At 38.5% G+C, this 13,379-nt stretch overlaps 2 protein-coding genes across 3 annotated transcripts; one reads left to right on the top strand and one right to left on the bottom strand.

The window, feature by feature from the left end:
* The first annotated feature begins 187 nt into the window (after positions 1-187).
* LOC135091067 (HEAT repeat-containing protein 3-like) lies at positions 188-8,245 on the top strand. 2 transcript variants are annotated; one of them, XM_063988423.1, is made up of 12 exons: positions 188-441; positions 700-872; positions 2,174-2,374; positions 2,705-2,952; positions 3,117-3,347; positions 3,454-3,569; positions 4,497-4,618; positions 5,534-5,676; positions 6,082-6,188; positions 6,486-6,653; positions 6,997-7,146; positions 7,461-8,245. In XM_063988423.1, exons 1-12 carry the CDS (start codon positions 310-312, stop codon positions 7,578-7,580), a joined length of 1,911 nt encoding a protein of 636 aa, XP_063844493.1. In that variant the 5' UTR covers positions 188-309; the 3' UTR covers positions 7,581-8,245. The 2 variants fall into 2 exon arrangements, with proteins under 2 accessions (XP_063844493.1, XP_063844494.1); XM_063988424.1 differs by having other exon boundaries at positions 199-441; positions 2,758-2,952.
* Positions 8,246-8,448: 203 nt separating this feature from the next.
* On the bottom strand, positions 8,449-12,375 carry LOC135091068 (uncharacterized). The gene is made up of 5 exons (XM_063988425.1): positions 11,688-12,375; positions 10,009-10,271; positions 9,643-9,802; positions 9,138-9,247; positions 8,449-8,823 (listed from the first exon to the last, which is right to left on the bottom strand). The coding sequence occupies exons 1-5, from the start codon at positions 11,938-11,940 to the stop codon at positions 8,734-8,736; spliced, it is 876 nt and encodes a 291-aa protein (XP_063844495.1). The 5' UTR covers positions 11,941-12,375; the 3' UTR covers positions 8,449-8,733.
* Positions 12,376-13,379: the final 1,004 nt, after the last annotated feature.

Below are 13,379 nucleotides of genomic sequence, written 5' to 3'. Positions count from 1 at the left end.
TCTTGTCTCTCTTCGTTGTCTGGTTGTTATGCCTTCTCTAGGAAACCTAAGTAAAGTTTACCTCCATCATTCTTCTTTCTCCCAATCATTTCATTCACCACAAATATATTATCCTTTTCTCTTTTGTCCACACGAAATCCAAACCTAGAAAGATAAAAAGGACACCGTTGCAAAGACTAAACTTGAGAACTGCTGGCAACACTGATTCACCTAAACACTCCGGCGTGGCTTTCACAGGTGCATGGGGAGAGCTATTTATTTTACCCATTTTGACCCTCCAGGCCTTACCTCTGAAGATAGACAGGAATCATGGGTAAAGTGAAGCAGCGGCGGCAGCGAGGGCAGCGTTACAACCCCACAGGAGTGCCCCAGAATGGCGAGGACAGAGCGGAGGGGCAGGCGAGGTGCCCCACTGTGGGTCTCAGACTGGTGGAGGAAAAGGTGAGGGGGATTTAAGGTTAGTGTTGTGGGGTTGAGTCTAGTTAAGGTTATGGTAGGGTAGGGTAGTTAAATCTTACTAGTAGCATCTTATATATTTTGTCTCCCTAAACTCCATGAACTCTTATGCATGGCACCAACCCCACGCTCTAGGAAAACGGCAAAAGAAGTGTTTGTCATTGTTTTCTTTATTTCACATGATTTGATGAACTTCTGTCATATCAGAGTACTTTGATCTGAAAATTTGACACGTTGCTACAGATTACAAATCCCCTGCCTGAGGAGCGCCTGTGTGGCCTGAATACTTTGGCCGCCATGGCCCTGGAGGAAAAAGGGCCAGCCTCTGTGGTCAAGACGTCTCTTGTGTCCAAGGTGTCGGCGCTGCTGAAGGACCCAAGTGTTGAAGTCAGACTGGCAGCAGCAGGAGCTCTACGGTAACTGTTCTCTGCTGCTGTGTGTTATTCATGTTATTCATTCACTGCATTGTGGTGATTATTGCTAATCTAATCCTTTGGTAGTGTTTGGGTAGTTGTCTGCCTGTTTATTTTTTTATTTTATTTTGTTTTTATTTATTTATTTTTTATTCATTTATTTATTTATTTTTATTGTTTTATTTTTGTGTAATGGTTTTCTCAAAATTGTTGGTGTGTTCAAAAAATATTGGACTGCAAATAGGTTTCCTACATACTTAAACACAGTCGAACCTCAGTTACCAAATGCCTCCTTTTTCAAACAAATCAGTTTTTAACTCATAATTGCTTTGGTTGCTATATGATAATTCAGTTCTCGAACAAAGTTACTTGATTTCAAATACTAAAAGACAAAGCAAAAGTGGCTGTTTATTACTAATTTACAGTTTCTATAAGTGTTTCCATCATTTTTATGTATTTGGGGGAGAGACATGATGGGTAACAGTAATTCAATCTCTGAAATAATGTTAATGTGATCCTGTTGAAGAGCCTCAATTTAAACAAACAGTTTTTGTGACTCAGGAGTAATCACCTGTGGCTCTCTTGATGACCCACAATGCCATCACTGCTGCACAACTGCATTTTCCAGTAGTTTTATCCAGCAGCAAGATGTCTAAGTGTTACGATCACCTTCATTTTGGCAGCAAGTGGTTTGCTCCTGTGTCCCTCTGTGAAGCTTACTTCACTAGATCAGTGACAAAGAGAATACCTGTATGGTTTAAACAGTATCTTCTGATGAGTTTGTGTCTCTAAGTTAATTCAGTATATCCTTTCTGGATAAATAATTTCTGAGCTGGAGATGTGGAGCAGCCATCTTGGTAGTGGGAGCATCTATCATAAGCTGCTAAGAAAGGGTGGACGGGTGTCTGGGAATAGATTAATCCATTTTACATTGATTCCTTTGGGGAAAATGGTTTCAATTTCTGAACATTTCAGATTTCAAATGGCATTCAGTAACAAATTAAGTTCAAGAAATGAGTTTCCACTATACTATGATCATTTTATTGTGTTTGAATTATTTGCTTTTTTTTACATGTTATATTTTATTTGTATTTTGTGTTTTCATCATTACTACTACTATTACTACTATTATTTCAGGATTTTTCCAACAGATTTTAACATGTAGATAAATCTGAAAATAGCATCTTCATAGAATAACTGTTTTCATCCCTTTTCTTCCTTTATAATACAAAATATTGGGAGGAATCTGTCACTTAACTAATATGTAACACTCTTCTAACTTGTAACAACATCTCAACTTCCAGGAATATCAGTGCTGGTGGGTCGGATGAAGTGGTGGAAGCCATGGTGCAGCAGGAGGTATTGGGACCACTGGCAGACCTGTTGTCTGAGTACCGTGAGTCCTGGAGCCCTGCCACCACAGACCTGGGCCAAGAGATTCCACGAGATGCCGACCCTGTTAGCAACACCTTTGTTCATGCAACACACCTCCTCTGGAACCTGTGGTAAGTGAAGAGCTGTCTGTACCCTTTTCCTCACCTGTCAGTTTCCACTGCTCTCCTCACAAGAGTTCCTGTTGTCTGTCTAGTCTTCTCTTCTCTACCACTTCCTTGACACTTCCTATCCATCTCTTCTTGAGTCTTTCCACAGGCATTCTTCCTTGTAGCATCTTAATGAAAATATTTACTGGCACAAAATGTCAGATAATTTAAGTGCTTTGATGATCTTTTGTTGATGCATGATAATAAATTGGTAGATGATGCATGAAATGTACAGTTTCTATTTTGACCTTGCATATAACCCTAAGAGTTAGTAGAGGTTCATCATGCTTGCAGTGAATGCAGTGAGGAGGCCATGAATGTGTTTAACCAAAAGGGTTTGGTTCAAGTTCTCCTGCGCCACCTGGACCCAGCTGCCTGGGGCCACACCATGGCTCTGGCAGCAGCTGAGTGTCTGCTGTGTGTGACAGAGAACAACCCAAGTGCTGCCTCAGTGTTGCTTCCTTGTGCCGACGATCTTGTGTGCTTTATTTCCCGCCCCAAGGAGGAGCCCATCAATCTGCACTTTGCCACAACAATTGCTGGTGAGGGGGATGGAGTAGTGCTTTGTTTGGGCCACCCTATGTTGAATTGCTGACCTGATATTTAGATAGAATACACTGTAATTTTTTTGTCATCCACAGCTGTGAACTAATGCCTTATCTGTTACATGGCAGAAAACATTTGATTAAATATGTATTCTTCACAGGAGCATTGTTGAACATTAACTATTGCACCTCTGGAAGCAGCAACTTTCAACTTGTGTTGAAGGTGTTGTCCAGCATGCTCGAGGTGCAGCCTTCATCCCTGGTGACACTCTATACCCAGGACACGTCAGGCACCAACTCCCAGCTCTCTATGACTCCACAGGAACTGGAGCACATCATTTTAGGACAACAGTTAGCGCTAGAAATTTTATCAAACATATGTTGTCCTGAAGGTGAGCAGAAAGATTCATGAGTATTTTCAAATGGCACAATTGCTTCCATAAGTCCTGTGCATTTTATACGTATAGATAATGAGCAGAGTTTTATTTGACACACCAGATGATGATGATGATGATAACTTGGATGAGTGTGAAGATGGACACTCAGATGAAGAAGAAGGAGGCTGTATGGAGACCATGGAGGAGGATGGTGCTAGAACCACACTTAACCCTGAGGTGAGGTGTTGAAGTGGTGTAGGGGATATAACAAAGATGACATAAGCAAAATTCTCTGGATCAGTAATCAGGATAGAACAAGAAGTAATGGATTCAAGCTTGAAGAAGGAATTGGTTCTCAAATTGAATGGTAAATTAATGAATGGACTCAGTAATCAAGTTGTTAGTGCTGAGTTGTTAGGGAGTTTTAAAAGAAGATTAGACAAATTTATGGATGAGGATGATAGATGGAAATGGTATGTTTCATGCAGGGACTGCCACTGTAGGATGGATGACTTCTTGCAGCCCCCTTTATTTTCTTTTGTTCTTATGTGAGAGCTGTTTATTCTTGCTAAAGTGTTTTAATCTACCTTAGTTTTGTTGTTACTGTTGTTGTTATTTTACCCTACCTTTATATATATATATATATATATATATATATATATATATATATATATATATATATATATATATATATATATATATATATATATATATATATATATATATATATATATATATATATATATATATATATATATATATATATATATATTGTTACAACAGTAACAACAAAACTGAGGTAGATTAAAACACTTTAGCAAGAAAATATATATATATATATATATATATATATATATATATATATATATATATATATATATATATATATATATATATATATATATATATATATATATATATATATATATATATATATATATGTATATATATATACTGTACCACAATTTTAGTTTTAACATTTTGTAGTGGTGCTGTATGACTGCAGCGTTGTGGCACCTTGCTCTTTTTAAATCACTCACTTTTATACAAAATTGTGTGCAATATATCAAGTACCATATCCATGTATGTATGCTATGTTTTTTTCAAATTAGGGAAGCTGCGTTGTTTAAAATTCAGTATCTTAGATCTTTGCTTCCACTTCAGGTTCATGAGGGGATCTGCCACTTCAATTTGTTCGAGAAGACTCTCCAGAAAGCTGAGTTTCCAGAAGAAGGTGTCATCCAGGCTTTGTCCACCTTGAAGTTTGGGCCGTCCTTATTAGCAAAGTAAGTATTCTGTACATGACTTTATTCCTGTACCAGTCTCAGACCATGCATTCTTTGTAACCCACAGCAGCACTCACTGTGTATATACCTTTCTTACTGGTTAACTCTATAACTGCTATTGTTCCTCCTGTTTAGAATGGTCTCCTGTGAGTTTGGAGTACAATTTAAAAAAACACCACTTGAAACAAAAGAAGCTATTCAAGAGTTAAAACTTAAGAATGCTCTCTCTCTCTCTCTCTCTCTCTCTCTCTCTCTCTCTCTCTCTCTCTCTCTCTCTCTCTCTCTCTCTCTCTCTCTCTCTCTCTCTCTCTCTCTCTCTCTCTCTCTCTCTCTCTCTCTCTCTCTCTCTCTCTCTCTCTCTCTCTCTCTCTCTCTCTCTCTGAAATCATCTAGCATTGCTCAGATAAATGACAGGTGCCCTATTGTCAAAGAAACTGCTAATGCTAATCAAAACTTTTCAAGAACGAATTTAATTATCGCTCACTGAAATCATATCTTTAAAATAAGTGTCATGCTAATTAAGATTATTATTCAGATTAACAGGTGTCCTACTTTCAAGGGTGCTAATCAGGTAGCCAAAAACCTTTCAGTGACAGGAGTTTAATTACTGTTCCTTAAATATAAACATCATGTTAATTAAGATTAATATTCACATTCAGTAACAGATGTCTTATTAGCAAAGAAACTGCTAATCATGTTGTTAAAATGGCAAAAGGATATGAATCTTCAAAGAGAGGGGTAATGGGGTAGAAACATAGCAAGAAGAATGGTTGAAAACTAATACAAGAAAAGAGAATAAAGTCAGGAGGGGATCTTTAAGTGACAGGAATTTAATTATCACACTGAAATAATTTCCTTACATATAAGTGTCACAAGGAGTCAGGCTTTAAACTTGTATGTGTTGTGCTTATACAGGCTGGGTGTGCTGCGGACACGTGCTCTGTTGTGTCTACAGAACATGAGCAGTGCCCTGGAACTAGGCGAGTTGGGTGGGGCTGACTTGCTCTACTCCACCTGGGTTAGATTGGGCACTATGATATTCCAGAACACTTGCACAGGTCAGCACTGCTCCTTTTTTTCACAAAGTAGTTAATGCATTGTTCTGGTAATTTTTAGAAGAGTAAGCTTAGTTTTTTCATGATGTGAAACTTAATGGGAAAATTTTAAACATTGTTCAGTATAATTTTCTTGGCTGTATTTTATTGGTAATAAATCTTGAGCTCATATCCTTAAACACATTGTGCTCTCATTAGGACTATTTTCAAGAGCCAGAGATGATTAGATAGGTTTTCACACTGTTTATTTCCCATTGATGATGCAAAATACCTGTTAAATTATCACATACCATGAAAACACTGAAAACCCAAACAACACACACTGCAGCCTCATAAAAGTGCTCAGGATGAGACACTGAAATGTTTGAGAGTTCAGACCTTAGTTCAAATTCATGTTGGTGTTTGCAGACAGTGGGTTGTTAGAGGCAACGGCTGGGGCCATGCGTGCCATTATAGACCGTCTCAGCCAGGATCACTGTGACAAGCTGGCATCAATAACACAACAAGACTTGCAGGTCTGTGGAAGTATTACTAAAGCCTTAACCCTTTTATTGCAACACATGACAGCACTAAAGGCAATGTATGAAATCTTTATAAACATCCTTAAGAAAGAAAGAAGGGGATTATTTGTCTTAACCTTGCAGCACTGCAATACACAATATTGTGTTATATCAGTGTGTTATTATCCAAGCTGGTGTGCTGTGCCTTGTTGCCAGTGTGAGAATAACTTTACACTTTGAAATATTCATGATAGCCTATGCATTCTCATCCATATTCATCCTCAAATAACATGTTCTCCTTCTATTTCAAAGCTGATCTTCCAAGCTGGTGTGTCGTGCCCTGTTGCCAGTGTGAGAGGCAACCTGACTCGCATGGTGGGTGTGCTGGGCTGCCTCCTTGTCACTCAGTCCTCAGAGGAGTTGCTCAGTTCTGGCAATGTTTTTGAAGTGCTCAATGCTTCCACTGAGTTCTTATTCAAGGTGTGTGTATGTGTGTGTGTGTGTGTGTGTGTGTGTGTGTGTGTGTGTGTGTGTGTGTGTGTGTGTGTGTACTTGTTTACATATTAAGTCAGTGATCTTGTATTTTACATTAGTACTGATCTTTGAAGGGAATGGTGGTTGTGCAAGTTATCCAGTTATTTTTCTATCCCTTTTTTGGGGGAGACACCCTTGGCATATGCATGTGTGTGGGTGTTTACATGTTTATATATTAAACCAGTCATCCTGTATTTCACATTTGCACAGATCTCTGAAGGGAATGGTGGTTGTGCAAGTTATTGTTATTTTTTTTTATCTAAAATTGTCTTAAATACACATAAAACAGGTTGGTGCCCACGATGCTGAGCTGTGGGTGTCAGCAGAGGCTCTGGACGTCATCATCGATTTGTACTCAGATGATAAGACAGACAAGTTGGCACATCATGTCCGACTGACAGACAGACTTAGAGGCATTCAGCCCCAGTTTAGGGCAAAAGTGAGTATTGAAAGGTGTTTTAGTGGAGTTAAGCAGTATTGGTGTGAGTATTGCACTGAGTAGGCTGAATGATAGTGAAGCAACCTTGATTCTGAAACTGCTTTAAAGTTTACATTCCAGTAACCTCGTGCATATCTGCCACGTGACAACATCAGTTAAGATTTTATTCATACTGCTTTGACATTCTAACAAGGATTGATGTGTCTGTTTTAATATTTATAACCTGATGTATATATTGGGTGGTGAGTGTGTGGCATTAACCTGATGGAGTATTTACTTACTGGTGACTGTGTGGCTCCTTGGTTCCTCCACAGTACCAGCAGCAGAGGAAGAGGCTTGGTGACCACCGGGCTCTGGTGCTTACTGTGAAAGACAACTTGGGAGGCTTCATCAAGTACAAGGGGCCCAGAATTTCTAAGTTCAGCAAGACGTAATGTTCACCAAGCCACAAGTTACATATGTTTGGGTACGTTGTAAAGTACACAAATTTTGTTGTATGTTTTGTTACTAAATTGTCTAGTTTAGTAGAGGTTTTAGGAATCTTTATTTGATCTTTTCAGCTTTTATTGAAGATATCAACCATTTCCTGAAAGTTTGAGTTGCTTTGCAGAGTTAAAAACTTGATAGTGTCTGTCTTTCTGTTTTTAGTGTTATCTATCCATTCACAGGAAGTTGTGCAGCTGAAGTGGAGAATTAATTCTTATCAGTCTTTATATTATTGCAATGCACATTACTAGAAACTCCAGCAAGGAAGTGGTGATGGCAGGAGTGTCTTGGCAGGGTCTTGTGCTGCTGTCTGTGGTTTTAAAGTGTTCATACATTGATACTCATCCATATTCTCATAGCAATATATTTTGACTTCATACATCAAATGCACTAAGATTTTTCATTTTTTTGTTGAGTATTTATAATAAAATATTACTGCAATTATATTTTCAGAGGTACAGTGTATAGTATATGTTTATGAAAAAAAATGCTGTAGTATTACAACATCAGATCTTGAATTCCCTTATAATGTATACATAGAACTTTTGTATAACTCCCATAACCCAGAATGACATTGACATTTATATACATAATAAAAGTTTTTTTTTACAATTATCTTGTATATTATAAGAACTTTATTGAAGTATGTGGCCAGCTGTGCTATGTCCAAGCTCCTGGGTTGTAGGAAGATGGTCCACAAGATTATCCCTTTTCACCATGGATCATGAGGGCTAAGAATGAGAATGGTGTGTGTGGCGCCTTGTCTGTGCCACCCTTTGTGGGACCATTGGCCAGGTATATAGATAGGTTGACCTTGTGTGTTACTAATACATAGTAAGATTTCTTTTTCTAACTTTCAAAATGATGCACAGGTTCAGTGGCTGTGTGGTGCAGTGCTTAGCCAATAGTTGAGAGCTTACAAGTCCCACCTTGGCTCACAGCTGATTCTTGTTGATAGAGACAGCATTTTCCTGAAATGCTGAACAGTACTGATCTTTGATGTAGCATCATAATTCATGAACTTTGCAATTTGTTTTACTTTTGCTTACAAGTGGCAATGAAATATAAAGTTCCCAGTTCTGCTCATCCGTAGTCAACAAGTCAATTATCTTGTCTAGGCTCAAGATAGCCTTCATTGTCAGACACAGTTTGAGACAGCACTGGTGGGTTTTCTCTGAGTACTTGCACTACCTGTAATGTATATATTGACATTATAATTATGCTTGGTACAAGAGACCACACTACACCAATAGTGAAAATAGGCAGGATAAGAAAATATTTCAAGCAATTTGCTCTGGTGCAGTCACATCTGTGCAGATACTCCTGGTAATGCCCTCAGTGTTGTGAGTGTGGAAGATGCAAGGAAACAATGCATCCTGACACACTGTTGTGGGTATTGTCACCAGTGAGACTTTTCTCTTTACCAGTATTTCCATATTAATTGTTTACTAAACACATGGACATGAGATCAAATACATCAAGAGAAACATCATTGGAGGCATTACCTTGCGGTTTCCCATCCGGCACAGATGAAGGAATACAAAGAGGCATGACATTACCAGCAGCAGCACCAGCAGGACACATATCACTGGCACAGCCACCCACAGGCAAATGTCTGAGGACAAGAATGTGACATAGGTGCACCCAGATATATAAGTATTTATTTGCCAACATAATTATCTAAAAACAACAATATAGTGGATGCTGTGTGATTCTTAAGATCAGTAATCTGAATAGAACAAGAAATAACAGGTTCAAACTTGAAAAAGTTAAATAAAAAAAAAAGAAATAGGAAGGAATTTGTTCTCAAAAAGAGTATTAGATGAATGGAATGGACTCAATAATCAGGTTCTTAGTGTTGAGTCATTAGGAAGCTTAGAAAAGTTTAGACAAATTTACGGATGGGAATGATTGGTGGAAATAGGTCAGCATGTTTTGTACATGTTTCATGGTCCTGCTTGCTTGCTTGCAAGTTTCCTTATTTTTTTCCGTTTTTTTTTAGTCACCTACCTGTTTTATCTGAGGTGGTACTTGTGTATGATGGTAACCCTTCCAAGTGTTGCACCACATACAAGTTGTTGGTGAGCCCATAAGTGTGGAATTTGATGATTTGGTTCTTGTTAGGTGAAGGAATCTTAATCAGGTATTTTTTATCCACTGGGTCCTGGATCTAATGGGAATACACCAGTCATGATCATTTTCACTTCAGTGATATATGGAAACCTTAAATGAAAAAATCTTTTGCCATTGAAACATTTTAACAGAACCCTGCCATTAATGGAATAATTATGAGAGAGATAGTATGTAAACATTTAATTTATACTCTGAGAGACAGCTATACCTTTCCCTAGATGCAAAATGCAATGCTGCACTCACTTCCAAAGTAAAATCCCATTCATTCAAGTTGAACAGGAGGTTGACCCAGTGTGAAGCAGGCACTGGGTGGAGTAGTCCATTCATTCTAGTGAGAACAGGTCTGCTGGTCTGCTTGTCCCAGCACATTATGAAGCTGGTGTTCCCCACAGAGAAGGAAGGACTCACAGGGGCTGGAGACATCAGACTAAAAGTTTCTTGAGTTCCACGTCTCAGAACTTGTTCCACTTCCTGTATACTACGTGCCAGCTTCCAGTTTGGCAGTCCTGTTGAATACAGTATATGGAAAGTAATATATATATATATATATATATATATATATATATATATATATATATATATATATATATATATATATATATATATATATATATAAAAGAAAATACCAACAATATTACTAGGAAAATTTCTTTATTATCAAAGAAAACTAGGATAAATTGAGTTAGGGACTTTGAAAGGATCAACCACATGATCATGTTTAGTTTACCAAGACCTTGCATGTTGATTACCTGTCTGAGAGAGAGAGAGAGAGAGAGAGAGAGAGAGAGAGAGAGAGAAATAAACCAGAAGGATAAATCAGGATAAAACAGGGGCCTGTCCAAAAGATTTACGTCAAAGACAGCCAGTGACAGCTGATCTTCCTCCATTCCCCTACTCCCTCTCCTCTCCCCCTCACCCCCCCAAAAAAAGAAATAAATAATATATATATATATATATATATATATATATATATATATATATATATATATATATATATATATATATATATATATATATATATATGGACGAGATAGGCCGTATAAGTATGAAGCTGAATATACATGCTGGTGTGCGGTACACAGTCAAGTGGCAGAACTGCGGGGGGGGGGGGGGGAGGAAACGGGGGCATGTGCTCCCATCATTTTAGGGCTGTCCGCCCCCACCCACCACACCTATTTCAGAGCAGTGCTTTTCCTGTGAATAACTTAAGCGAAGCGGCCGCTGATTGGTGGCGAGCGTTTCCGGCACAAGGGAATAAAAAATCTCATTGACACATTTCCTCTGACTGACTCCTCAACAGCTGGCGCGTGATCATTTTTCCAATGCGCTGCTGAACATGCCCTTATTAAGCATCGTCTCAAAGACTAGAATTTACAAACAACGTCTTTACTGAACATCATCGCAAAGAAAATGGTTGTGATTTTGGAGCAATCTAGTGCTGTAATCATGCACTAACGGTCGGTTGTTTTGACTTTAGACGAGAGATCTTGATACAACGCAAGCAGTGGCGGAACTGCCACTGCAGTTCACTATTTTTTACAGAAGGTGTTAGTAATTTTATCTCACTTCGTTACTATGAAAATGGATAAACCTTGAATATGTTTGCAGCAGAATATTATCAACAAAAATACATGTTACTTATTATCCACTTTATTATTGGCCAAATTACTATTTCTGTATTCATACTCCTCCACTGACACACACATTGGGCTTCCCTCTGTGGTTTCTCGACTCTCTTCTCTTGATTCCCTCCTCCCACCGCCCTTCCTCCCCATGGGAGGTTTTCATCCTGCTGATAATGAATCCTGCATGAAGAACGAGGGAGTGCTTGAAGGGCATTCGACTGCCAAGAGACGGTCATGAATTTTTTTTGGGTGACTACGTACATGAAAGTAAGAATGCGTATTAAATGTATGGTGTACCTTGTGGACAGTTCTCCAGGAGAATGGCGGGCCCCACTCTCACTGTTTTGAGGGGTTCTTGAGTCACGGAGTCGTTGCTCTCCACCCACATTTTGCCATTCCGGATCAGCCGCAGTTGCCCCCGCATCTCCAGCCTCACTTTCTCCCACCGTTGGCTAAACTCACTCCCCATCGTGTCATTTACCAATAGAGAGGTAGTCTTGTTTCCCTGCTCTACTACTACTTTTGAGGGGAGTGTGGAGGGCAGGAACATGTGGAAGGACACCGAGTCTTTAAAGGTGGAGAATTTCAAGAAGTTCTGGACTCTGCAGCCTGTAATTCATGTGTCATCAAATTAGCCAGTGTGACGTATTCAAGCTACTTTGGTTACCCAGCTGTAAAATAAATAATAATGATATTTATCTGTCTACATGCGTTCCGCATTAGAAGAGCTTCTCGCGCCACCCCGGCCAAAACTGAGATAACTGTGTATTATAACATTCTATTGTGGTCTTAACTTTCGGCCGGGAGTGGATGAGTGTCCTGTCACCATTTTTCTACTTTATGTTATTGTTAATATTGTTATTTTGTGTTTTTATGTTCCAATATTCACGAATTATCATTATTGTGTGCAGTATTCAGAGAAAAATGCACTCAAACTTCGGTGAACTTCCGAAACCATAACACAATTTGCGAATGATATGCAAAAATTAGGCAGTGAATATCATGATCTCAAACTTTTTTTGAGACCATCATGATTTTGAGACCAAGTTCATTGTATTTGCATATATGATAAGAAAGCTCTGGTTGTCGGAAGTTCGCCAGACTTTGAGCGCATTTTCCTCACTTTATTTTAGCGCGAGCGGCCCTCCTAATGCGGAACCCTTCATTTAATTTATTATTGTTTTTTTTTTTAAATGTCTGTTACTGTCTGTCTGTTACTGTTACTGTCACTGTCTATCACCACAATCACGCATCGTTCACTCTAGCACTATCGGAATGATAATAATAATACAGCTTCTTCAAGGGAACTGAGTTTGCTCCGGTCCAGAGCCTCCTTATATTGGGAATAATGATAATAATAATAGTAATAATAATAATAATAATAATAATAATAATAATAATAATAATAATAATAATAACTGATAATAATGATAAAATGAGGCGTGTATAAACTGAAGAATGTTGGATATAAAATTTGCATCCATTCTACTTGCCAGTGTGAAGGAGGTTGGAGAGGCCGAGGCGAGGCAGCAAGCAGAACAGAAGAGGGATCAGCATTCCATAGACACCAAATATATTGAAAACTTGTTTTGTCCCCATATCTTTCTCGTTCCAGGATCAGCAAGGTCACTACATTAAGTTAGTAGTGTACAAACTATGACATACTATGCGTAGTAGGGCCTTTATTCAGAAACACTGCTCTCTCACCACGACTATTTTCAAAGGTCACTGAGATGATTAGCCGCGTCCTCAAGGTTGTTTTTCCTATTAATGATTTAGAAATCTTGTTAATTTGTTATTATAACCGTAGAGACAATTTTAAAAATCCGTGTAACTTTTGAAAGGTGTGGGCACATGCGTTTCAGAATACTGTACGTAATGTGACCTCACTCGATTGCAGGGAGCGGAAACTGTGCTTTTGCAAAACAGCTTTAAGCTTTAAACAGGAAAACTTTATTTTCCTATTTTTTTTTCTTTTTTTCCCCGTAA

This window comes from Scylla paramamosain, chromosome 36, assembly GCF_035594125.1.
Source record: "Scylla paramamosain isolate STU-SP2022 chromosome 36, ASM3559412v1, whole genome shotgun sequence".
Lineage (NCBI taxonomy): Eukaryota > Metazoa > Arthropoda > Malacostraca > Decapoda > Portunidae > Scylla > Scylla paramamosain.
The sequence above is the reverse complement of the archived record's forward strand: the minus strand, read 5'-3'. Positions and strand labels throughout refer to the sequence as shown.

Bases quoted from the DNA above. Each gene is read 5' to 3' on its own strand.
- LOC135091067 (XM_063988423.1), top strand. From the start codon at position 310: ATGGGTAAAGTGAAGCAGCGGCGGCAGCGAGGGCAGCGTTACAACCCC. The intron at 442-699 runs GTGAGGGGGATT...ACGTTGCTACAG, and splicing joins TCAGACTGGTGGAGGAAAAG to ATTACAAATCCCCTGCCTGA. The intron at 7,147-7,460 runs GTGAGTATTGAA...GTTCCTCCACAG, and splicing joins AGCCCCAGTTTAGGGCAAAA to TACCAGCAGCAGAGGAAGAG.
- LOC135091068 (XM_063988425.1), bottom strand. From the start codon at position 11,940: ATGTTCCTGCCCTCCACACTCCCCTCAAAAGTAGTAGTAGAGCAGGGA. The intron at 10,272-11,687 runs GTACACCATACA...TGTATTCAACAG, and splicing joins CCTGGAGAACTGTCCACAAG to GACTGCCAAACTGGAAGCTG. The intron at 9,803-10,008 runs GTGAGTGCAGCA...TATTCCCATTAG, and splicing joins AATGGGATTTTACTTTGGAA to ATCCAGGACCCAGTGGATAA.